This window comes from Microcebus murinus, chromosome 1 (genome assembly GCF_040939455.1).
Source record: "Microcebus murinus isolate Inina chromosome 1, M.murinus_Inina_mat1.0, whole genome shotgun sequence".
NCBI lineage: Eukaryota > Metazoa > Chordata > Mammalia > Primates > Cheirogaleidae > Microcebus > Microcebus murinus.
This window is the reverse complement of record NC_134104.1, coordinates 126,861,423-126,888,365: the sequence shown is the minus strand read 5'-3', so window position 1 is coordinate 126,888,365 and position 26,943 is coordinate 126,861,423. Positions and strand designations below refer to the sequence as shown.

Sequence of the window (26,943 nt, the reverse complement as noted above, 5' to 3'; positions counted from 1 at the left end):
ACATATTTTCCATCAAAATACCTAGGAATTATTAAGTCTTAATCCCAGTACTGAAATAACATTGTAATGTACAACCAAGTCACAAATATTTATATATATTTTTTATTAATATCTATATTAATTGATGAATGCACATATTGGATTTTGTAGTCTTGTTAAAAAAAAAACTAAATTAGGTTTTATTTTTCCAAATCTGATATGTTATGAATTTATTTCATAGTATTTAAAATTAGTATTTCATAGTATCAAATTAACTCACAGTATAGGTTGTTAAAAAGAAAAATGGTTCAGATAGGGAAGGTACGGTTCAATATATAATACTATTATGCATAAACACGTAGTGAAATGAGTATTGTCCTCAATCACAAATAATATAAAGAGAAAAATCAACTCTTGGATAAACAAAGAAGAGGAAATAAGGGACAAAGTCTAGATTTGACAGCAATATTCAGATAATATCACTGATTGATATGTGTGTGCACATGTGGAAATACAAAAAATTTTGTGACCCTGTAGGATTATAATGTCGGCTTTTTTGATTCACTGTGGTACTGTATTTATATTTAATGAAAAGGGCAGTATGTGGCAATAAGAGACAGAAATGTTGAGACCTTTGTGAACCCTCTAGCAATCACTGAATATCAGACCACAAATTTCCCCAGCTTTAATTACAGGCAAAAGAAAAGACAAAATTAGCATTTTAATATAGAAATATCTTAGGCTTTAGGAGAATTATGATAAATCTAATGTTGCCTAGTGAACCAAAGAGGGAATATTACAACAAACTGTCTCCTTAGGAATATTTGTTTAAATAAAGGCAACAATGCTTCATCCTTATCTTTTTTGGATAATTATCGCTATTTCAGGCTGTTCTTTGTTCCAGGTTTAAAATACCTTTAGTTTTTAAAAAAAAAAAAAAGTAATTGGCAGTGTTTGTTTTCTATAAAACTATAAGAAGAGAAAAATTCTGTTTGCTTGGCACTAACAAGATAATTATTTTAAGGAGAGTTTTTGCTCTACAGCTCCAGTTCACTCCTGCCATGGCATCTCTGCACTTGGATGCATTTAGGTTATCTCATTTCAGTTACAGCATATTAAACTAACTCCTCTTCCATGGCTGAGGTTTGCCCACCTGTCTCCCCTAAAACACCTGCAACATATGTTTGCATAACCCTGTAATGCTTTGCCTTTGGGGTCCTGAGAAATTCCCCCAGAGCTTTTTGCTTATAAACAGCTGAGCAATTCGTTTTTCTAATGATGGTTGCTTTTCCCCCAGCATTGAGGCAATAACATATTCACTAAAATAAGGGTCTCATTTTTCATCAAAGAGAAACATTCGACATATTTTTACAGTGCTGTTACTCCTTCTGAGCCTTATTTTTTTTTCCTTTTCTAATCTAGCATGCTATAAAAATTAAGGCTTAGTAGCAAGATATTAGGAAAAAGAAAACTAATTTTTCATTTGTCAAATATTTTCTTTTCTTCATGACAAACATACATTATACTGTAAATATAAAATTTTTGTTCTATTAAACAAGTGCTATAGGAACTTTGTCAGTTTAATGTAAAAATTGTGACCAGTAAACTATAAAAATGACAGTAATTTGGACATATTGCAGGAAATCACTGTGATTATTATAATCTCATAAGCTAGCAAACAAATACTGCATTAATAGCATAGTATGATTTCACACCTTTTTAAAAATTTATAAACTTACGTGCTCCTATTCTGAGAAATAAGACAGTCTTTCTCCCCACATATGAGATCCAGCATGCATGATAATTTTTCCTAAATATGTGTTTTTGCTTTAAAAAAAATGTAATGTTTGGCAGAATCTATCCTAAATTTATGTATGAGTATCGCAAGTATGAAACATCACTTTTTCTACCTATTTTTTATCATGGATTTTAGGTTGCCAAACTGTCAAATCTGTCCTTGATTCAGGCTGTGTTTGTCAGCACTTGGTGGTACCAAAAGGTAATCATAGCTTCCACTTCACTGAGTTCATATAAAGTGCCTGGCACTGTGCTGAGGGCTTAATTTTCATTTTGTCATTTATTAATAATTCGTAGTACAGTTTTACAGATGAGGAAATTAGAGCTAGGAGTGTAATTAACTCCTTACAGTTGCTCAGCTAGCAATGGTGGAGCAAGAATCTGAGTACAAGCCTCACTGAGCCCTTGCCTCAACCCCCAGGCACCCCGTGCCCCTGAAGCAGATGAGCGATGTTACATTTACCCTGGTGCTTTTGTTTTTAACATACAACTTTAACTCTACATTAACTCCTGCTGTCTTAATAAATTAGGACGGGTATCACTAGAATTGCTGTTCTTTTGCACTTTTGAGTTCTGCAGGTATTTATAAATAGCCAACCCTTTGAAAATATTGTGTCATTCAAAGCCAGATGAGTACCTCAGACTTTTTTCCTTCTGGAGTCTTTATATGACGATTCAAAAGGAGATACCATCTTCAAGTGAGGATTAGTAGTTAGGGGATCAATCCAGAAAGCAGTATTTATAATGACTTTTGTTAGATGAGCTTGATTTCACCAGCTCAGAACAAGGAAAATTGTCATGTACTGTCTTGTAGTTCTTTCTACTTCTTGTAGCTGAATTAGCATTTAAATATTTTTATACTACCATAACAAAGTTGAGTTTGAACTTAAAATACTGAAACGCGGCCATGCGGGTAAAGAGTGGCAGGGGGAGGAGGGTTGTATGCTGATGTACAGTCTTCCGTTATAGAGTGTGGCCCGAGGGAGATGTTCACCATCCAGCTCATACTCATTCTGGGACAGGGTGTTTGTTTTGCCTGAAATTGCACTACATAGCAGGTTGCTAGCATAGAATATAGACCTCAGAAGTGAAGAAAGTTAACTGTAACTGAGAGATTAGATAGATTTCAGTTTTATCTCTTATATTGATCAATGCCATTTAAGCACTATTTGTAAATTGATTTTGTGATTGTGCTAAATTAACAAAAGCATTTGTAAAGTCAGAAGCACAGCCTGGGTTTTGCTTAGTTTTGTTTTGTTTTTCCATATAGTTTCCTCTAGGACACTTGTTTCTACCACTGTCAGATCTGCTTCTGTAAGTCTCTTTGTCCATTAGACTTTTAAAATCCCTCCCAAAATTCCAGCCTGTCCATGCCATGGGTGGAATTTTCAGCATTCTTCTTAAATTGCCGTAAAATAAAATACTGAAGAGAAGGCTTTAAATAGAGTTTCAACAACTTGAACAGAAAAGAGTTGAGTGATACTTGGGACGTTAACTGGCTGAAATCTTGTGAAAGACTTATTTTAAGCCCATCCTGTTTGGTCTGGGAAAGGCATGGTAAATCCAGGGTGGACTGAATTTGTGATTTCTTCATCTTTGTGTGTAGTTACATAGACTCTCCAGGACATGCAATATAATTGGTATTCTTCCATACACAGAGTTAAGATATAATTACCATTTTCTTGTCTTTCTCTCAAAGAAAAATTCACCAAAACAAAAAACATTTTACAAAAATATAAATTGGTTTGGAAACAATCATAGTAGTTGAAGTCCTAACTGTGTGAAAATGAGTTTAAAATACAGTCATGTGCCAAATTACAATGTTTGGATCAACTACGGAGCACATATATGATGGTGGTCCCATAGGATTATACTACTATATTTTTGCTGTACCTTCATATGTTTAAATATGTTTAGGTACACAAATACCATTGTGTTACAGTTGCCTACAGTATTCAGTATGGTAACATAATGTACAGGGTTGTAGCCTAGAAGCAATAGACTGTACCATACAGCCTACATGTATAATGGGCCTAACCAACTAAGTTTGTGTAAGATCTCTATTATGTTCCCACAACGATGAAGTTGCCTAAAGACACCTCTCTCAGAACATATCCCCTTCATTAACGCCTGACTGTAATTACTAATTGTTCCAATATAGATGAAGATGTAATATTAAAGTGTTGACATAACCTGTTCTGCACAATGAGAAATTACAGTTGTCATGGGGTCTGGTATTACATATTAGAATTCTAGTGGCTCTTATATTTTAGAGAAAATTCTAGATCTTTAGAGATTAGAAATCATAATTATTATATTTTTTGCAAGTTTTATTTGGAAAAAATCTTTTAAAATAAGAAGAGAAAATATCTCTTTACTTTTAAAATGTTTCAATTGCATAAAGTTAGAATTTGGCTCATTTCATTTCATCTCCTGAGGAAACCATTGATATCATTTCGCTACATAGTCACAGTTGTCTATCCATTTACCTATGTATGTACATTTGTATGTGTATTTTTAACAATGATTTGAACCTATTATTTAGTTTTAACTTGTTTTTTGTTTGTGTGAGAAGGTATTCCAAAATTTATTAACTTTTTAAAACTTATTCAGAAGGGAAAAAAACTAACTTAATTGAAAGAGAAGAATTATAGGTAAATTGAAGAGCTTCTAGTACTGAATCTCAATGTATAAAAGTATTTTTACCCTTTTTATTGTTCATGTCTAAATGCTGATTTTTATAGTCATGTAATGGTTTGCATATGTCAGACATTGAGTTCTGTGCTATCCAGTACAGTAGCCACTAGCCACATGCGGCTTTTTAGCACCTGAAATGTGGCTAGTCCAAGTTTAGATGTACTATAAGTATAAAATACATACAGGATTTCAGAGACTTTGTACAAAAGAAAGAATGTGAAGTATCTTATTGATAATTTTATATATTGATTACATATTAAAATGGCAATATTCTGGATATACTATATTAAATAAAATATATTATTACATTTAATTTCACCTGGTTTTTCTTTTCTTTTTTTAATGTGGCTGCTAGAAAATTTCAAATGACAAACGAAGTTTGCATTTTGACTCAAATTACATTTCTGTTGGATAGCACTAGTCTAGATCATCTATATGTCTGTATATTTATGTTTTAGAAACAGCATCACCTCCTCCACAGAAAACCCGATTGAATAACTTTGAACCATAACCTCTGATTTTATTTTCTTAACATTTCAAATGCTATTTTTCGACATTATCTTTGATTCTTTTTTGTTTGTTGCCAGTACAGTGGTACTTTAAACTGCCTCTCTCTTTGATACCAGTAAGTCTCGTAGGAATTTAAATAGGCCTCAGTGAAAGCAATACTTGAGCCTCATTTCTGTGTTCAAGTTAGATCATTATTCCTAATAATGGCTTTAAGTGCTTAGATAGATCAGCACTGCGTGTCTTGAATTGCTTGTCATTTCTTTATAAAGATGTTTCAAGAAATTGTTCCATGTGATCTTTTCTTTCATTATTTTCTAGTAAAAAGTAACATAATCCTTTATTAGTTTGTTGGAAGTCAGAGAAGAAAAGCCTTTTATAATAGCAAAAACAAAATGTATTTCCAGGTACTGAGAATAAAGTGCAAAATTAGTCATGAGTGATAGTCCTTCGAAAGTTAGTTTTAAAATAAATCATGAATGCATTGTCAATCTGCCAGTGGCTTTAACCTCTATTTTATTTTCCCATTATACTCGGGTTCAGGTTGTCATCAGCTACTATGAGGAAACCTATGTAATTCCTGGAGAGAGAAAAGTTGCACTGTTAGACTTAATAGTATGGTAGTCATGGAAGCATCAGTTATCTTCATCAAGGCAATTCAGATTTGATTATTGTAGAACTGTGTTGAATACCAAACCAGTGGAGTAGTAGCTGGAGCTAAATCAAGGGATTGTCATTTTTGTCAGATGATTAGGGCTGGCTTGGAAGAGATATGATAGGGTTGAGCTGTGTAAATACTCTCTTTTCAGCAGAAAAAGAAAAGGTCCATCATGGCCATTAAGATGCAGCTTGTTAGCTTGATGAATTTCAAACTATTTAACCTTAGCAATTACGTCCTCCGCCTGCCTTATGCCTACATGCATGTATATCAGTGCCTTGGGATTATGTCTCCATGGATTGATATCTAAGCATATTGGTAATTTTCTATTGAGATAAAACACAGCTTTTCTGTGTCTAGAATATCTCTGAAAGGATGGTGCCTGCCCTTCTTCAAATTATTAACTTGAATTATATGTGCAAATAAATATTAGAGCATATTTATTTGTAAGCTTTTAAAAAACTTTTTAAATGGAAAATGCATGTAATTTAGCATTTTAGAGATGATGATATTCTTTTAAGTTATTCTTATAAATATGGTTAGGTCATTATAAAGTAGAAGTATATTTGTTTAATTTTTATTTGCCTATGATGGACTTGATACATTTAAATAATAGGTATATTTAAATAATAGCAATGCGTTTAAGTGGACACACCCAAGGTAATGATTCAAGAACATTTCTGCAATGTTTATACATAACATTAAATCGCAGAAAGGCAGTGTTATTGCTGCTTTTATGAAAATAGGCATTGGTCAATTTGATTTTGTATTGTAATGGTTATCCTACTAATATTGCCACTACCTGGCATATTTTGGACACTTATTAACCTCATAAATAAGGGTAGATGACATAGAAATTGCTAACTTTAAGAGAATTACTGAATTCTGAAAGAACTGATTTTAGGAGAAGAAAGACTCAGCGTGCCATCTAGTGGACATATTTAGAATTCTGTTCACAAAAACCATGGTCATTTTAACTCTTCAAAATGCAGTTACCTTGATTACTTGTATCTCTCAGCCTTTTAGCATAGCTTGTGCTTGTGTTACATCTCATATGGTTTTTAAGTTTTGTTATAATTTTGTCTCATTTTATTTTGGAAAGTTATATTCTGAAATCATCAAAATAAATCTATGCCAAGCATGGTGGCTCACGCCTATAGTCCCAGCACTTTGAAAGGCCAAGGTGGGAGAATTCCTTGAAAGCCAGGAGTTCGAGACCAGCCTGGGAAACATGGCAATACCCTATCTCCACAAAATAAATTTTTTAAAAAATTAGCTGAGCATGGTGGCACACACCTGTACTCAGGAGGCTGAGGCAGGAGGATCATTGAGCCCAGGAGTTCGAGTCTACAGTGAGTTATAAGTGAGCCACTACACTCCATCCTAAGTAGCAGAGTGAGACCCCGTCTCAAAAAAATAAATAGATAATAACTCTAATGACAGGAATAAATCTATGTGAACCATAAGATAGGTAAAAATAAAACATATTAAGATAATTTTAATGCTTAATCAAGAAAGAGCATAAAAAAAGCAAAATCCAAGCACACTGATTATTAAACTTTATTACTATGTATATTCTTTTCTGAAGTAATATAAAAATGATTATTTCTGTCCTTTTGTATGTTAATGTATAATTTAAATAGCTTTATACATTTTAATTTCTTGTTTTGTTTTTCCTTTAGAGAAATCCAAGACCAGTGACTTATCAATTCCACCCAAACTTAGATTATTACAAAGCAAGGGGAGCAGACCTCATGAATAAAAGCCGGTAAGTCCCCATTCTCTGATGATAGTTATAAATCACAAGACGGTCTCAGAGGTCATCAGGAAATTTTACACATCGCTAAAAATAATCTTCCAGATTTTAGCATATCAGTGGCTGAGGTACATAATGGATTTTTGTTAAATAAATTATCGAAATGTTTTTAAAGGCCTAAGAAAATGGTATATATTGATGTCAGTGATAAGATGAAAAATTAAATAAATATAAGAGTACTTGTTACAGTTTGAAGTTAGGCAACTTCATTTTTCTAACACTAATAAACCTGAATAAATTGTGCCTACATGTATAATCTCTTTCTGGATTTTTGCTGTTGATTGAAAAGAGGCAGTTCTACAATATATTTTTAAATTATTTCAGTAACAAAATTAAAATTGGGTTTCCCAGCTGTCTTTAGAACTACACAATAAGCTTATAAATGCATCTTGTGTGTGCGTTTGTGATTGCATACATAGAAATTTTAAGGGTCACTGTAGGAATAAAAAAAACATTAAAATCCTAGTTTTAAAAGAAATTAACATTGGCGTAAAGGGTTGATGAACAGTTTTATTCTTTCATAATACTATATTCGGATGTCTCAAGAGTTAACTTGTCAAACCAGAACCATTTCAAATTAGAATGTAATTTCAAAGTTTACTCTGGAAGACAAAAATGTTAGTAATGATAAATGCTGCCAAGTTGTCCGAATTTTCTTCCTTAAGCATTTTGCCTATCTGCTAGCTTTTCTTCAGTAGAATTCCAACAGCCTAAATTTACATTTATGGAGTACATATACACAATGTGTTCTGCTGTTACTGGAGAGTTAAAAATAAGTTATAATTCCTGCTGCATAGGAACTCATAGTCTAGGGGTGGGAAGAAGTTTACAACAAAGTAGCTAAATTTAAACTTGAATTTAAAGTTTAAATTTAAACTTTGAACCCTGTCTTGGTTTAATGTTATTGTAAAATTACCCATCTTTGATTGAAATCTGTTTGTCCCGTAGTTTGATATACTATATAATTATGAGACCAGTTCCATAGCCCATGAGACTTCTCTGAAGTTCTTTTCTCTTTGTTAATTTCATATCTGTCTTGTTACACAAATAAAAAGCTATTCCCTACAGTCACTTGTTCATTTAATTCAACAAATTTTTATTGAGTGATAAACTCTGATTATTTTAGTTACTAGAGATGCCCAGTGAACAAACAAGACCAAAATCCCTGCCCTCTGGAATTTTACTGTCTAATCACTGGTATTTCTTCCCCATTATGTCAAGAATTTAGTTTGGGTATGTTTAAAAGAACATTGTATATTAGGTTCTTTTTTTAATACAAGAAAGAACTGAAATCCCTTCTCTCCCCTTCTCCCTGCCCCACCAGATTATTTTTCACACAACAGCCAAAGAAATCTTAATTTATAACAAATCATATCACACCTCCACTTAAACTCTTCCAGAAGCTTCCTATTGTCATTGATAATTCAGTCTTCTTCCTGTGGCCCTTTTTTCTCTCTTTGAGCTTATCTCTTTCCACTCTGCTCTTCTCTTTACTTCTCTACAACTTCATTGACCCTCTCTGTTTCTTGCCCTTACTTGGGGCCTTTGCATTTGACTCTTCCCTCCTGCTACAGAACTTCTACCCCATGTCTCCATGCCTCTTCATGATTTAGGGCTGAGCCCAAATATCACCTCAGAGAGGCCACTCTTCACCTCCCTACCTGTCTTCTTCCCTGTTCACTCTATCCCATCATCACTAACTGAAGTTATATGATTCATTTATGTGAGGGCAGGTACTTTGTCTTATTCATCAGATGCTTTGTGGCAGCTATGACAATGCCTGGTATAGGGAAGGCATTCAACATATATTTGTTGTATGCCATTTTTTTTTTACATTTTTAACATTTTTCCCCCAAAGGAAATATACTGAACATTTCCTTTCTCCCATCCATGTTTTTATTTTCTTCTATGTAGCCTTCACTTCCTGTATTTTTCTTCTGCAAAATGTTTCTGTTTTACATAATTCTGTGTAAGCACACTGAGATTCTTATGCAAAGTATTGTTTGATGATTGGAAGGAAAGTTTTTCATCATCTCTTGTGTAATTTCAAAGCTTAAAATTGAAATTGAACTAATGAAATGTAGTATGTGAAATAGAAGACATAACAGACCAGTGAGCAAGGAAAGAGTTAATAGATGTCGCTGGGTAACTTACAACCTTACCACACACCAAAATAAGTTCCAAAGCATACTCAAACAAGCAAACATGGAAAAAGTACAAGTGCCTATCTGACCAATATTTATCTGAGAACTTTTTAATCGTTTATTTATTTATTTTTAATTGATAAATAATTGTGTGAAGACTTTTTAACTTTAACATTAATGGAGGAAATCACAAAGGGAATAACTGATAGATTTGGCTATACGACAAATATTTTTAAGTAGATATGTCAAAAATAAAAATCAAAAGATAAATAGAAAATTAGGAAAATATTTGTAGTGGATGTAACTGACAAGTTATAAAATCATTAATGTATATAGAACCTCTATAGTTCCATAATAAACACAAGATCTTGTCTCAGTGGCCATTCCACCTCATGCCATGTTCTGCTGAAATCTTCTCTTCTCTAAATGTTGGAATACCCCCGCCCCAAGCTTCTTTCTTTTCTATCAATAAATCATTCCTTAGAGGATCTCAGCCCAGTTCATGGCTTTACATCCTGTCTATAGCTGAACGGTCCTTAATTTATGTCTTCAGTTTTACCCTTCCCGTTGAACTCCGGACTTATATGGGCCACTAAACATTTTCTCTTGGATATCCCATATGCATCTCAACTTTAATACTTTGCAAACTGAACTCTTGATTCTACTTCTACACTCACAAACCTGTTGTCCCCCTCAGTGTTTCTTCATCACAGGAAATACCGGACTTGTTTTTCCTAGACTCTAACCCTTTTCCTCTCCTGATTTTAATCTGTATCCTTTCACTGTAATATACTGTAACCATGAGTATAATAGCTTCTCTGAGTTCTGTGAGTCCTTCTAGTAAATCATCAAGCCTGATTGGTAGCCTGAGGACCTCTTATAGTAAGAGAATAAGAATAGGCAAAGATTTATTAGATAGGAAACAAAAAGCGCTAGAAAAGATAGATTAAATGAACTTTATCAAAATTAATTTTTTTTCTGTTTATCAAAAGACATCATTAAGAAAATGAACAAGCAAGCCATCACACACTGGAGAGTAGTATTTTTAATACATATATCTGACAAAGACCCCTATCCAGAATATATAAAGAATTCTTACAAGTCAAAAAAAAAGACCAAATAGGCAAAATGCTTGAACAGACACATCACAAAGGAAGATATAAAAATCATCTATGGTCTATGAAAAGATACTGAACATCATAGTCAACAGGAATATGCAAATCAAAACTATAATGAGATATCATTTCACACCACCTAGAATGGTGTCTTTATAAGAAACTGTCAATAGAAAATGATGGCAAGAATGTGGAATGATTAGAACCCTCATATATATGAGTGGAAAAAGGTATAATTACTTTGTAAAACAGTGCAGTAGTTTCTTATAAAGTTGAACATATATCTACCCTATAATACAGCAGCTTAATTTCTAAGTCTCTGTCCAAGAGAAATAAAAACATATCTGCAAACAGCAAAACACCTCCACGAGAATGTTCATAACAGCCTTATTCATCGTTCCCCAAATCTGGAAATAACCCAATATCCATCAACAAGAGATGAGATAAACAAATTATGATATGTTCAAATAATGGAATACTACTCAACAATCTAAAAGAATGTACTACAGTTCACCCTTGGTATACATGGAGGAGATATACAATAACATGGATGAATCTCAAAAACATTACTCTGACTAAAAAAAAAGCTATTAATAGACACAAAAAAGTGCATACTGAATGGTTCAATTTATGTGAAGCTTAAGAAAAAGCAGCTAACGTGGTGATAGAAATGAGAGAGTAGCTGCCTCAGGATGAGGGGTTGAAACTGACTATAAAGGGACAGGAAGGAATTCTGGGTAAAAGAAATGTTCTGGGTATGTAATTTGGGATGGTGGTTACACAGGTGTACACAACTGTCAAAACTCATCAGACTGAACACTTAAGATCTGTAAAGTATATGCAAATTATACCTAAATTTTTTTTAAAAAGGAAAAAGATCTGTACTAGATAGGATATAGTATTACCGTTTTACCTAAATTGGTTAACAACCATATTTGATAGAGCAGAAAAGGCATTTAGGATATAAATGTGTTTATAGCACAAATGCTTAGTTATTTAAACATAAAAATATCACAGAATTGCACTTATATAGCTATCAGTATCCTTTGAAATTCTGATCAGCCAATTAACTACTAATACTGATAACCATGGATTTCCTGGCTTCATGGCTTGGGAAACATTATTAGTGTATTATTTCTTTACCATAATTTAGCAATAAAATATCTTTGAAAAAATGCAGTCCTTATGTAAGTAAGTACAATAAACCCTAATCTTAAAAATCATTTTATGAATCATATAATGTCATTTAGGTTTCAAACCAGTATTTATTATTCAGTAATTAAACTAAATATTTATTGAATACTATAAACAGTACCAGGTAATGTGCTAGGCCTTGGAGATATGATTCTAAGACCCAGAGCTTGACGTCAAGGATGTTTAGACTCATGTAAGATATTAGTCTTAGGCATATACTTTACTTCACAATGGAAGCTTTTAGCATTCATTCGTTTCACAAATATTTGAATTTCTTCTGTGTGCCAGGTACTGAGAAAACAGCAATGAAAAAGATAGATATGGTTCCTCCTCTCACAGAGCTCAGATTCAAGTATAAGATTACAATAATTAGAAGAATAGTTGTGCTTCCTGGGAACCTGTACTTTTTTAGGACATTCTAGTTAGGGCAGGCCCTGAGAAAAGCATTCCCATGCTGATCAGATCCTGATCCCTAGGAGAGATGGGGAATTATTTATTAGCCACTAGGATTCTTGGGTAAGAATGGATGCTTTCCTCATAGAAACATGGAGTCTAGCTGAGTAATGTGGATACATCTTCAGTGTCCAGGGGACCCTCCTTATTAGAATCTTCTTTCCCCGGAATCTGGCTTCCTCCTATAACCCTTGCAAGGGTCCTGAAGGAGGCCTTCTACACAGGACTACATCCTCAGTATCAATTAAGTTCTTTAAATTCTTTTGAGGGGTAGAGGAAAGCTGGAAAGGTTAGCACAGAGGATGTTATTGCTTATCTGCTCAGTGAGAGATCAGAGAACTAAGCTTGTTTTTTTTTTTTTTCCATCTCTATTAAGGCCTAATTTAATCAAATGAAATACTTAATTTTGGTTATATGAAATTGCTTAAGCAAGTTAAAAGACCTATAGTTGTGGGTCCTATAAAAATGCGCTAATAGATAAAGTGAAACATGCTCTGGAGGCACTACTGACAGCTCAGCTACCATTTATTTCATCACCTCTGCATAGGAGAAAGAATTACCCATTTTGAAAAATTCTGTTATTTTCAAAACAGAAAATCCATGAATGTTCTGGAATAAAGAAGGTAAGTAATTCTACTGTTAATATAGGAGATTGTAGACTTTAAAAAATAAGAAATTTTCTTGTTTGACTACTCAATTGGGCATTTCAGTGGTCACAGATTCTTAAGTAAATTATTGATAGATGAGTCTTTATTTAAATGTACTGTTTTTTTATGGCAGCAATTTCTGGTTATTTAAGGACAAAATTGGAACCAGATTTGAATGTTAAATTGTCATTCTGAGCTCAAAAGTTGAATGAATGAGAAAATGTCAATTCCCATTTTTAAAAAGAAATGTGCAAGTAAGTGAAATCAGAGCACAGTGAATATTATCCACACATGTAATGGAAAATCTACCACTAAAATACCTAGGCACTTGCTTTTAAAGACTTAATTATAGCAATCCATGCTGAAGCAGAGAAGAGAAATCAGGCTTCTTGATTTTTAGAGTTATTCTTATCCATGAAATCACATGTCATCTTTGCATCCTCGTTCCTTATTTGGATTTGCAACATAAGAAGTCCACTGCCATAGATATAGCAGGTATTAGCCCCCTGCTTTCCAGGTATCTGCCTGTCTCTTGTCTAACCTCTACTTCCTGGTCCTTTCTGAGGGTTTCCCCTGTGAGTATATATATTCCCTCTGGATCATCTTCACTTTCCCTCTTGCTAATCTGAGGCTAATATTGAGGCTGTCACTCAATATAATCTTGCTTATATTGAGTGACAGCCTCAATATAACAACTCTTTAATAGCCTCCAAACATCCTAGAAAGTAGTAGCAAGGCCAATTATGGCTGAAGGATGCAATCTAGTTACAACATTTTAGGCCTTAGATAGCTGAACAGGGACTTTATCAATGGTTTCATAGCTACAGTGGTTTTTCATCAAAGATAAAGGACTGGACCATGATGAACATATCTCTACGGAATAATATGGTGGTTATAAGGGCTACATATAGAGACAGAAGAACTCTTTGGCAGGATTACCAATTTTGTTTCAATTTATACTCCCCCAGTTGGTGGCTTAGGGGACCCTAAGCACTTTTACCAGTGCTGGCTCAATGATTTTTGATTGCTAATAGGAAAGGCGAAAATGGTACTTCTTGACTAATTACGAGTTTGAACTGCCTTTTAAATGTTTATTTGCTGTTTGCAGTTCTTCTTTCATTGAGTGTCTACAAGACAAATGTGGAGTTTATATTTTAGTATAAGAAAGAAACAATAAAAATACCCTGCAATAAATTTTTTAAAAACCTAAAAATACCATTTAAGGAATTGAACATTGATATGAAAAACACAAAAACAATTACAAAGTAAAGGGTCAAAGAGTGAAGGGGTTCATTTTTTTTGGTAGAGTAGTCAAAGTGAGTTTCTCTGAAAAGATGGTATTTGAACATATATGAATAGTGAGTGTGCTGCGTGGATTCTTGGGAAAGAACATTCCAGGTAAATGGAAAAGCAAGCACAGAGCTCCTGAAGTGGGAACATGTTTCTGTGCTTGTGGAATAGCAAGCAGGACAGTATGACTGGAACCCAGTGAACAACAGGGGAAAGTGGTATTAGCAGACAAGGTTGGAGAAATAGTAGGAAGCTAGGTCATATAGGGTCTGCCTTGCAGGCCATTGAAAAAGCTTTGGATTTTATCCTAAATTAAGTGTTTTGGGAATTCACTGAAGGACTCTGAGCAGTAGAGTGATGTCATCTGACTTACATTAATCTGGCTGCTGTGTGGAAAAGGGTATACAAGGAGGAGAGGAAGCAGAGAAACTTTAGAGTTAGGAAACTAGCCACAAGATGAGCAATGATATAGTGACTTGGAATTAGCAGTACCAAAAGAGAAAAGTGAATTATTTCAGGATACATTTTGAAAAGGATTTGCTGATGGACTTGATGTGTAATGTGATGCAAGAGAAAAAGAGGAGTCAAGGGCAATCCTAAGGTAACTGATGAACCTTAGTACTTCAAGCACAGTTTGTTTTATTGTGCTTCACTTTATTGTGTTTCACAGTTGTTGTGTATTTTTACATATTAAAGGTTTGTGGCAACCCTGCATCCCCCAGCAAGTCCATTTTCCTACACCATGTGCTCATTTCCTGTCTCTTTGTCACGTTTTGGTAATTCTCCCAATATTTTCTTTATTGTTGTTGTTATTATATCTATTGTGATCTATGATAAGTGACCTTTGATGTTAATATTGTAATGATCTTGGGTCACCACGAACCACGTCCATATAAGAAGGCAAATTTAATTGATAAATGTTGTGTGTGTTCTGACTGCTCCACCAACCCGCTATTTCATGTCTCCCTCTCCTTAGGCTTCCTTATTCCCAGAGACACAGCAATGTTGAAATTAGGCCAGTTAATAACCATTTAGTGGCTCCTAAGTGTCCGAGTGGAAGGCAGAGCTGCACATCTCTCACTTTAAATCAAAAACTAGAAATGATGAAGCTTAGTGAAGAAGGCATGTCAAAAGCCAAGATAGGCCAAAAGCTAGGATTCTTTTTTGTTTTATCTTTTAAAAACTCTTCGATTCTGTGAAGGCTGAGTGAGGAAGCTGCGGAAGAAAAGTTTGAAGCTAGCAGAGGTTGGTTCATGAGGTTTAAGGAAAGAAGTCATCTCCAGAATATCAGAGTGCAAGATGAAGCAACAAGTGCTGTGGAGAAGCTGCAGCAAGTTTTCCAGAAGCCCTAGCTAAGATAGTTGACAAAGATGGCTATACTAAAAATGACAGATTGTCAGTGTGGACAAAACAGCTTTCTGTTGGAAGAAGATGCCATGTACGACTTTCATATTGAGGAGAAGTCGGTATCTGGTTCAAAGCACAGGCTGACTCTCTTGTTAGGGGCTAATGCAGCTTGTGACTTTGAGTTGAAGCCAGTGCTCATTTCCCATTCTGAAAGTCCTAGGAGCCTTAGGAATTGTGCTAAATCAACTCTGCCTTCTCTCTATAAATGGAACCACAAAGTCTAGATGACAGCACATCTGTTTATAACATGGTTTACTGAATATTGTAAGCCCAGTGTTGAGACCAACTGATCAAAAAAAAAAAAAAAACATGACTTTCAAAATATTACTGCTCGTAGACAATGTACCTAGTCACCCAAAAGCTCTGATAGAGATGTACAAGGAGATTCATGTTGTTTTCCTGCCAGCTAACACAACATCCATTCTGCAGCCCATGGATCAAGGAGTAATTTTGACTTTCAAGTCTTATTATTTAAGAAATACATTTTATAAGGCCATATACTGCCATGGAGAGTGATTCCTCTGGTGGATCTGAGCAAAGTAAATTGAAAAATTTCTGGAAAGGATTCACTATTCTATATGCCATTAACAACATTCATGATTCATGGGAGGTAGCCAAAATATCAATATTAACAGGAATTTGGAAGAAGTTGATTCCGACCCTCATGAATGACTCCGAGGAGTTCAAGCTTTGAGTGCAGGAATAACTACAAATCAGATAGAAATAGCAAGAGAAGTGGAGTTAGAGGCAGAAATTTAAGATATGACTGAAATCCTGCAATGGCATTATAAAACTGTAATGAATGGAGAATTGCTTATTATGGATGAGCTAACAAAGTATTATTTTGGAATCGAATTTACTCCTGGTGAAGATGCTACACATTGTTGAAATGACAACAAAGAATTTAAAATATTAAATAAATTTAGTTGACAAAGCAGTAGCAGGGTTTGAGAAAATTGAGTTCAATTTTGAAATAAGTCATATGGGTAAAATGATGTCTAATAGCATTTCATGCTACAGAGAAATTTTTCATGAAAGAAAGAGTCCATTGAAGTGCCAAACTTCATTGTTGTCTTATTCTAAGAAATTGCCATAGGCATCCCAGTCTTCGCAGCCATTAACTTCAAGGCAAGACCCTCCACCAGCAAAAAGATTACGACTCTCCAAAACTCAGGTCATCAGGAGCAATTTTTAGCACTAAAGTATTTTACAATTTTTAGACATAATGCTGTTGTACACTTAATATACTACAGTATAGGCTACAGTATACTGTAAAGATAACTTTTATACATACTGGAAAACCCAGAAATTTGTGTGATTTGTTTTTTTGCAATATTCACTTTATTGATATAGTCTGGAACTGAACCCACAATGTCTCTGACTTATGCCTTTCCAAACTTTCAGTTGCACTCTCTCAGTGAAGTGCTTAATTCTCCCAGCAAGATCTATAACAACACATGTGGTCAAACTGATACAATGTGGCCCAGGGCCCAGGTATACAAAGATATTCTTATCAGGCAGGATATTCCAAAGGCTTAGAGGTTATCTCCTGGGAATCAGTCAAGGGCCAATCCTGAACACCTTTGGAACATATAGGATTTGGGCCACACAAGTGTGCTGAGTTAACCCTTTATAATCAAGGATGTTCTCGTTTTCTTCTAGAAGCTATTGTGAAGATATATAAGTAGGTAGGTAGGTAGATAGATGTGGATATATGAAGAGAGAGAAGTTTATCTAATGATTTCATGCACCATGATTAATACATAATTGGTTATTATTTGTTTTGTTAGTTTAACCAATGTTATAAATTGTGTTTACACGCAATTAGGTAAGCTCCACAGTCTACTTTATATCCACCACTCACCAGTGCCAACTCTTTTCTTCCTAAAAAGCATTATTCCTTTTGCGTTGCATCATATTGACAAAAATTTACCTGCTACACATAAAAGAATTATAGTCTTATAGCCAAAAGGAAACATATTTTCCTTGAAACTCAAACTCCTAAGGAATAAATAATAAGCTAACTTTTATCATTTAGTTTTAATAAAGACCTATAAAATCTGAAATTCCTTGAGTGGAAGCGAATTCATTTTCTAAAATAACAAGCCTTACATTGTGGCACTCAAATTAAAATTAGATTTAGATGTCTGTTATTGAAGTAAATTTAATACACTCAACTTCAAAGTTATAGAATTGAGGACATTGGAAACCAATTCATTTTATAGAATTCAAGGCCTTCAGCTTATAGAATTTTTAAGTAGAAGTTCATGCTGATTATTAGCTTAGATATTAGAATCATCTTGAACAAAAGTATTATGTTGCAACTCTGATGACTTAAATTTCCAAATAGATTAATATCTATAAGCATGGAATAAATATTAATAAATATAAGCCATAGTCCAATCAGAGTATATCATTAATGATGGACTAGGAATATACAGGGATGCAAAGAGAATATTTATCCCCAAACCAAAGAGATATAATTATAGATATATATTTAGTAGCATCAATTTACTTTTACCAAGTACTCTTTGTACTTAAAATAATTTTAAAATACATTAAATATTTTTTATGGTAGAAAAAATATAGGTAGAATGATATGATAAAATGATAGAAAAAAAAGGGAGACGATGACAGTAAAGGGAAGAGGATAGAGAAAACAGATGTTGGAAGGAAGACGAAGAGGAGAAAGAAGGGACAAAAGTGACAGAATAGAAACTAAGGGTGGAATTAAGGAAACAGGGCAAATGAGTAAGTTTGGAGACGAAGTTTTGACCAACATTCCTCAAGGTCGTAGACTATTGTACAGGCCTCTTATTTGGTCCTGTCATCTGAATGATACAATGAATGTAACAACAGATGATATTTGACACTGCTGAGCATAAACTCTTGGAGTTTGAAAGGGCCTTCCATGTAATATTATGTCTCAGCCATGGAAGGACTGGAAAGCCTGTGTGTCTAAAGATGATTTTCCAATCTCTTCTTGTGTAGTTCCAAGATTAGAGCACTTACTATTATAAGTGGAGCTTGTTCCATCACTAGATAGGACTTCCTATGTCAGAGCTTTTTAAACTCTCTTCTGTAACTTTTGTAACTCATCTCATTTTTCAAAGCCACAACAAAAAGGAGCTCCTTTCCCTCATGGCAGCACTCTCAATATTGGAGGACTTGCTCCTAGATTTTTTCAGCCATTCTTCTTTTAAGATAGTTTTCAACTTCCACCTATTCCAATCCATTTTATAAACACAACTCAATTCTCTCAGAAATTAATGCATCACCAAAAGCTGACTGCCATAGTTGTACAGTTTCTCCTGCAGTGTGGACACTCATCTAGTATTATTGCAGCCCAAGAACCTTAATTTTCCTCAGTATCATCACTATAGATACATGTCAGCCTTCTCAAACAAACCAAAACATTAATGTTTGGGACCTTGGTTGATTCCTTTTTGGGTTTGAACTCATGATAATCTGTGCCTTCTTGTTTTATATGTAATGTACAATTACAAAATAATAGCATGAGCTTTTATTTATCTTTGTTACATTGTATCTGTTTAATTTATCTCTCATGCTAGCCTGTTGAGATTATTTTAAATTTTGATTCTTTTTTCAGTCTTTTTATTTTTGCTTTTATTACTATTTTTAATTGTACATATATTTGGGCTACCGTGTGCTATTTCAATACATATAAATAATATGTAATATCAAGTTAGAGTAGTTAGCATGTCCATCACCTCAAACATTTATCATTTATTTGTGTCGAGGACATTCTTCAAAAATTTCTGATTATTTTTATTTGTCTCTGCAGCCTTTGGTCTGAAATTCAGTAATCATATATTCTATTTCTTCAAGTCTCAAAGTTGTAAAATTTTCTATATAAAAGGAACCTAAATTATCATAAAATTCAGCACCCTTGTTTTAGGGGTAAGGAAGCTTAGGTCCAGACAGGGTAAATAACTCTCATGTACTTGCACAGCTCATCAACAGAAGATTATAAACCAAAAAATGGAATAGTGCATAAATCTGTGAACAAAGTCTGAGACACACATAATCACCAGGAGCACTTGGTGGGCACTAGAATATTGAACAATATACTTGGAGTATAATTATTCAGCTATAACTGAACATGCATTACCCTCTGTTATACTCACAGGTATTGACATACCTTGACAAAATCTGAAAGACCTTAAACACTATCAAACAAAAAAATGGAATGACTTGTTTTTAGTGAATCACACTGGCTACTTGTAATGAACAACATTCATTTCCAAGTCATTAGTAAAACTATTTGTATAAACCAGTATATTTTTCAAATTTGTGGTTTCTATAATCCTTTTGAAAAAGAACATTTTCCCACTTCCATTTTTCTGCTATTTCTATTTTTATTTAATAAATCAAATTGAGTAATATATTTAAAGACAAACAAATCCACCCATCTTAAATGTGTAAGTGTACCTAAGTAACAATTAAGTCAACAGACTGTTTAGAAAATGAGAACAAACTGTGATGCTATTGCTCTTATCAGATGCAAATGTGTAGCTTTAAATGCTTTTATTGGAAAAGAGAGAAAATGAAGAATGAGTAAGTGAATGAATGAACTAAGCATTCAATTTTGGAGAATGCAAGGAAAAAAATAAGAAAAATATAAATTAGAGTATAGAGAAACTTAAAATAAGTTGAAAACTGATTCTGTAACAAAAATATAAACAAGCATCTAACAAAATTTGAAATAAACAAATATTAGATATTTAATATGAGTTCTAAACTAAATATATAGGTAAAAAGGAGATAAACCAGGATGTCAAGATTTAGATACCAGGAGAGAAAAGGTTGTGGGTAATTGTTACAGAGGTGATAATAAGATAATGTTTTTTTTTAAATCTTCAGAAAGATTTTAGAAGTTGGATGAAACAGATCATGTCTCTAGCAACTAAGAAGGCATTGGAGACTCTAAAAATTCTTTCAGTAGAGAATAGGTCAGAAAGCCAGGTTGCTTTCTGGCTCAAGTGGTAATAAGAAGCTAGGAGGAGATAGCTGAAGTCACCCATTCTCAGAGTTTCAGAAATTGAACCAAAGGAGCCCAATGGTGAAATCAGGTCAGAATTAGGTTCTGGGACAGGTATTTTGAAGAGATTATTTGAGCTTCAGAAAATGCCCCTGTTGATGCTGACTTAACCTCCTAAATGAAGTGCCAAAAGTAAATTCTTAGCCCAATTTTAAAACAACCTCTCCTAGATGGTGCTATTTTTAATAACAATAAGTAGACATTAATAAAAGCCTTCAGTTACACAGAATTCATTAGATTTGATATTCATTGTCTTGTTAACTCCAAATTCTTCTTGCCATTTATTTCAACACTGTTTACACATTGCATTCCACCTTTAATCCAGTTCAGTCCCCACTGTCCATCAGATCTGTGACAACTGCATTAATTTTCATTAATTTAACACACATGACTTAATAGTACATATCACAGCCAATAATTGTTGGAAGTTGTTTAATATTCCATTTGAAGAATGCTGCTACTCATATTTTAGATCCAAATTAGATAACTGTGGCATAAAAACTGTGATACCTTGAAAAAAACAAACAAACTATGAGCAGATTGCTTTCCCTAGAAGTACACGCTTTATAGTTGCTTATATCCTAAAACTACGTATGGTCACCTTCAATAATTGTTTTGAAAAGAAAATATTGTTCTGGAAGCCATGAGTAGTAGATGAGGGAGTAAGTGGTTTAAAAAAATTCAAAAGAGGAAAACTATGTTCATCCCCTTTTAAGAGCTATTCAGATGAAAAATTGCTTGGCATAAGCTTGATCTATATGTTTTTCATGGTTATTAGTAGTAATGAAGATACATTAACCATAATCTCTTGATAATGCTCTAGCAGTTTCTTAGTACTTTTATCAACATATAAATTTTACAACTGGCAATCTGGGAATTTGACTAGTACATTTTTGTGTATAAAAGAGGCTAACAACATTATAACTTCTTCATATCTGTGAATTATGAATCTTGACTTGCAAACAAGCAAAACTAAAATGCAACAGAACTTCAAAATCATGATAACTCTTCTTTCTACTACCACTCATAAGAAATAAGAGTGCATCCAGGATGCTGAGTAGAATATAATGCCAGAGGTAAATGCCTCGTTAATACAGAATTTATGAGTTCTTTTCATTTCAGTCATTCTCTTTTTTTTTCAATAAACATGTATTGAGTGCTTTCTTTATTGCTAACCTATGGTACTTATAAATTGACAATGTTCTACTTCATTTGGAAGCAGCTGAAAAATGAAAGTAAGTGGTGCATGATCACTGTATATATCTTTATATCCATTAGGAAACATTATTTTTAATAATTTTTGGAAGGACATTAAATAGCTCAAGTCTTTAAAGATGAAACTTGATGTCAAAAGAACCATTTGAAATTTTTCACACTTAATTGAGTTATAAACGAATAGATCTTTCTTTTATGAAACTAAATTCCATGTTTCAAATTTGATTTGTCCTATCTGCAAAGCAATGTAAGTCTTCAATACCTAGCCCATAACATTAGCTAGTACCATTAGAGAAAACTTTACGAAAGAAGGTTTGTGTTCTTTCCCTTTTATTCTAGAACTATGGATCAATTCTGTTTTAGAGTGATACCTAGTTAATGCTAAAGATTTGGCTGTCATATAAAAAGTAGAATTACTATATAAGTGCTGCTAGGTGGATCTGGAAGAAGGAAATGATAGTAAAATTCAGTTTAATTAAAAGCAAATAAGTGGATCTCTCAAAGTTGATTTTCGGTTTCCCACCTTTATGAAAAAGAAGCAAAAATATAAGGAAATAAGTTTCTAATAATGATTTGGTCAATAAAAATGCAAACTTTGGTATTGTCTTAGAGTTGCGCTACTTCTTACAACTAAAATAAATTATAATCATAACTGGTCTTCAAGATAATTCTGAATCATCTGGGGAGTAATTGTTCATTTAACAAATGTGTACTTGGTGCCCTCGATTTGTCAGACACGGTTACAACACAGATACCAGTGAATCATGGAAGGCAAGAGAGAAAGTATAGAAGGGGGAGAAGAGTGGTTAAGGGAGTTGATAGCTGCTGAGAGGTAGAGTCAAATAGGAACAGACCTTTGGATCTGCAATGCAGAAGTCACTGGTGACCTTAAGGAGTGGTTTTAGGGCAATGGCAAAGAGGCCACCACCAGAGCTTAGTGGACCAAATACTGAAGAAGCAGAAGTAGCAAGTTAAGGTAGCTTGAAAATACATGTGAGTAAGGAAAGAAATGGGATGGCAACTTGAAAGGAATGAGGGTTCAAAGGAAAAGTTAGTATGCGCACATACACAGTTACCATGGCCGTATGCTAATGCAATGATGCAGTAAAGGAGAGGATGATGATGCAGGTGAAAAGGACACAGAAGCAATAATCTCAACATGTCAGAGATGAGATTTAGATCACAAATAGAGAAGTTGGTCATGGCTAGAAGCAGGGACTCTTCTTCCACTGTGACAAGGGTATATAGATGTAGCTACCATTTAACAAATATTTGTAAAGCACCTACAATGTGCTAGGCAATGGCAATATAGCATTTAACAAAAGGACAGAAGTCCTTGCCCTCATGAAACTTATATTCAAATGGGGATTGGAAGAGGTAGACAAATGGTAACCAAATAAGTAAAATATATGTTAAATGATGAAAAATTCTTTCAAGAAAAATAAGCCAGGGATATAGGGAAGGAAGATATAGAGTGCTGGAATAGGGATAAATGTGGATTGCAATTTTAGTGGACTGGGCATTTGACATATATTTATGAATCTATTTCATGACTCTCAAACACATTTATTTCCAAAATCATATTAAATAAGCCCCAGTACCTGTGTGCCAAGGCTTGTGGGAAATCTAGTCCCAGCCTCATTTCATAGGTGCCCTCTTCTGTGGGCATCCAGGACTTGCCCGCCCTTTACCTCTCGTTAGTAGTCCATATCACAGGTTTTAAACATTTTTTCATTTATGCAGTTACTTGATTGATATAGTTATTCCCTGCTAGACTAGCAGCTCCAGGAGGGGAACTATGGCTATTTTGAGCAATTATATCCCCAGAACCTAGCAGAATGTTGCCACATAATCAGCCCTATTTGTTGAATGAATGAATAAAAAGTAATAAGACTTTTTTCCATAAGCCATTTTTTTAAGAATCTCATGATTTTATGCTATGGGCACTTTAAGTTTTCACTTCTCACTTTATGTAGCTAGTAAATGGCTTTTTTTACTAGCAAGGATTGTTTTTAAACCAATGGAGTATGTGAAGTAGAGTCATCCTCTTCATTTCAATGATATCTTTCCACTTCTTTTTTTTTTCTACTTGCAGGACCAATACTAAAGGTGCTCCTCTGAATATAAATAAGGTCTCTAATAGCCTGATAAATTTTGGAAGAAAGTTGATTTCCCCAGCGATGGCTCCAGGCAGTGCTGGTGGCCCTGTACTAGGGGCCCAAAGCAGTAGCTCCTCCTCCGCTGTGATTCCCGCCAGGACTTCAGCAGAGGCCCCAAGGCATCACTTGCAGCAGCAGCAGCAGCAGCAACAGCAGCAGCAGCAGCAGCAGCAGCAGCAGCGGCTGATGAAATCGGAAAGCATGCCTGTGCAACTGAACAAAGGTAGGAAAAAAGTGCTAGTAAATCTAAAGAAAACTTTCATGGTTATTGCCTGGAATTTCCTCACCACCTTATGAGAATCAACCTCCTAGAAATAGAAATGAATGCAAAACTTATTTTTTTAAATCTGTTACATTAGATCCTTTTTAAGTTGGAATATCAGATACTGTATTGTTCTTAATTAAAAACATTTTATGAGGTAATTTGTTAAGGGCTTGTTTTTTTTAACACTTACGTTCTAGTATACTTGCAATTATGTCCTGTGGGTGCCCGTATAGCATGATGACATGAGTTAACACAACACAGAACTTGAGATCAGTTGACTCTGTTCTCTCCTAATTCTGTACAGGAATGCTTCTGCCTAGAAGAGAGTTTGAAATGGGAAGTTCAGATACCATGGGCTTTCCTAGTCATAAATTCATTAGTGCAGTGCACTAGGGTTGTGGTCTTGCATCCAGCTGCTTCACCTCTAAGGAATACAAACTAGAATCATAAAGGGAGGAAAACATCTAAACTATCTCAAGCAGCCAAAATAAGTGTATGAGTCCATGCAGTAAAAGTTAGAACCGCAGAAAGTTAGAGCAGAGGAAACCTGAGAGATAATCCAAGTGAAATATCTCATTTGATGAGTGAGGGGGCACTGCTGTTGGTACTGCTATTGGTGGCACTCTTGCTGCTAGGACTCAGGTGAGCTCGTTTCTTTTTGGGGGCCATTCCAGTGCTTCACCACCCTCATGTACTTTATTCATAAGAGAGCCTTTTAGGGTTCTTACTCAAATTTTTATACTTCTATTTTCCACCTGTTTTTAAAGTGACATAATGTGTCAGGTCACCCTGTTCTGAACAGGATTAGAAACAGCTACATTTATTTTTAGTGGTGGGGCTCTGCTAACTATACTATAGAAAAAAGAAATAGTAATATGATAGCAGAATATATATGAAAAACAATCCTAAAACCTCACAAAGCATAGCAGTCTGGTGCTATTTAATGTCAGAGCAAACATCCTGACCCAAGCCTCATTCATGTCTTAAAGGGATCCCTCTGTTACATCATTGTTTGGTAACTAGTATTGACAATAACAATAGTAATATTGTCAGTAAGAAGACCTTAAACTATGTTCCATATACTCCAAGAAAATTATTAAAAATTTTACATATGGCATTTAAATGGGTAAACTTAAGTTAAATGGACTTTATTCCCCAGTGATGAAAAATGATGAGCATTCTTTAATAATGAGTGTATGTGTATGTGCCTGTATTCTTCTATTAGTTACATCATGTTAACTATCTTTTCTATTTTCTTTGCCTATGTGAAATATTAGATTTTATATAATTAGTATTTAAATTTCCATTGGAATTACCTTATATATGACTATCTCATTGAAAATTACATTCTTTTTGATGTAGAGCTATCACACATGATTTTTTTAAAAAAGGAGACTTCAAATCATTAACATGTTGTAAATGTATTTTAATGCCAGGAGGCATGCCCACTTCCAGAATGGAAATGAATGTTATTTTATATATTTCTTAATTGTACTGTTTTATTGTTTTAAACAAATATGATTTCAATATTGCTTTGATAACAAGCTGTAGTCAGTTGTAATTCTAACTGATGGCAGGCAAATGAGTCAGAGAATCTCTTAATGTTGTAGCTTAAATTTTCTGAGGAACCAAGCCAAATGACTATAGAAATATAAAGTTGTATCTCTAAGGAAATGTCAAGTATTAATATCACAGTAAGTGAGAAAGGAAGTGCATAGAGATGCAACAATTGATGAAAACTGAGTCCCCAGTTATAAGGAGACAACAGAGCACTTAAGCAAAGTATTTGGAACATGAATCTCACTAGGGCATTTTATAACTGATCCCTGTGCTGAAAGGAAGTAGCCTTGTTTGGCAACCCTTTTATATTTTTATTTCTGATTCCTTCTTCTCATGTCAATCTACCAAAAAAGCTTGTCAGACCTTCATATTAAAGATGAATATTCCAGCTAATACCCCTCCCTGCATAAAGGTTTGAATAAAATAAAGGGCAAAGAAAATAGTTTAGAGAAGCAGAAGATATCGTGGTCTGATACTCTTCCTTCACACACCCACTGACGAACCTAAAGGACACCCTGAAGCTCTCTGACCCTTTGTTTCCTCTCTGTAAAATAGCAGGTTTGAGCTGATCCCTAGGGAATCTCCCAGCTCTAAAAATCTATGGTTCTTTTGGTAAAAGATATATTTATTAACTATACAATGAAAAATATTTCTCCATCATTGATTTTTCATGCTGGTATTTCCCACAAGTATCCTGCTGTGCTGTCACACTGACAAATCTGCAAGCATGTCACCTGGCCCCATAGATTAGTGAACACAATATTTAGCCTGTCAGGAGGCTCATGTTGGGATATGATTTCTAACTATCTCGGAACAGAATCATCTACTTAGTGCCTCTGAGGAAAGATAATGTAATAGCCTTTTTAGTGTACTCTGCTGGAAAATTTGAAAGTTGGTTTGAAAAATGTTTGTTTATAAAGACAAAACTGTTTATGGTTTTCATAGATTAGTTAACTCTCAATTATTTGTGCTCCTATG

General features: G+C 34.2%; 1 protein-coding gene across 6 annotated transcripts in view; it reads left to right on the top strand.

Moving 5' to 3' along the window:
• TBC1D5 (TBC1 domain family member 5) overlaps positions 1–26,943 on the top strand; it is a 529,649-nt gene that overhangs the window by 431,598 nt on the left and 71,108 nt on the right. For all 6 annotated transcript variants that reach the window (XM_020289588.2, XM_076005553.1, XM_020289677.2 and 3 more), the window contains 2 exons: positions 7,321–7,406; positions 24,077–24,363. In XM_020289588.2, coding sequence (XP_020145177.2) covers positions 7,321–7,406; positions 24,077–24,363 — 373 coding nt within the window. The remainder of the gene's footprint in view (positions 1–7,320; positions 7,407–24,076; positions 24,364–26,943) is intronic.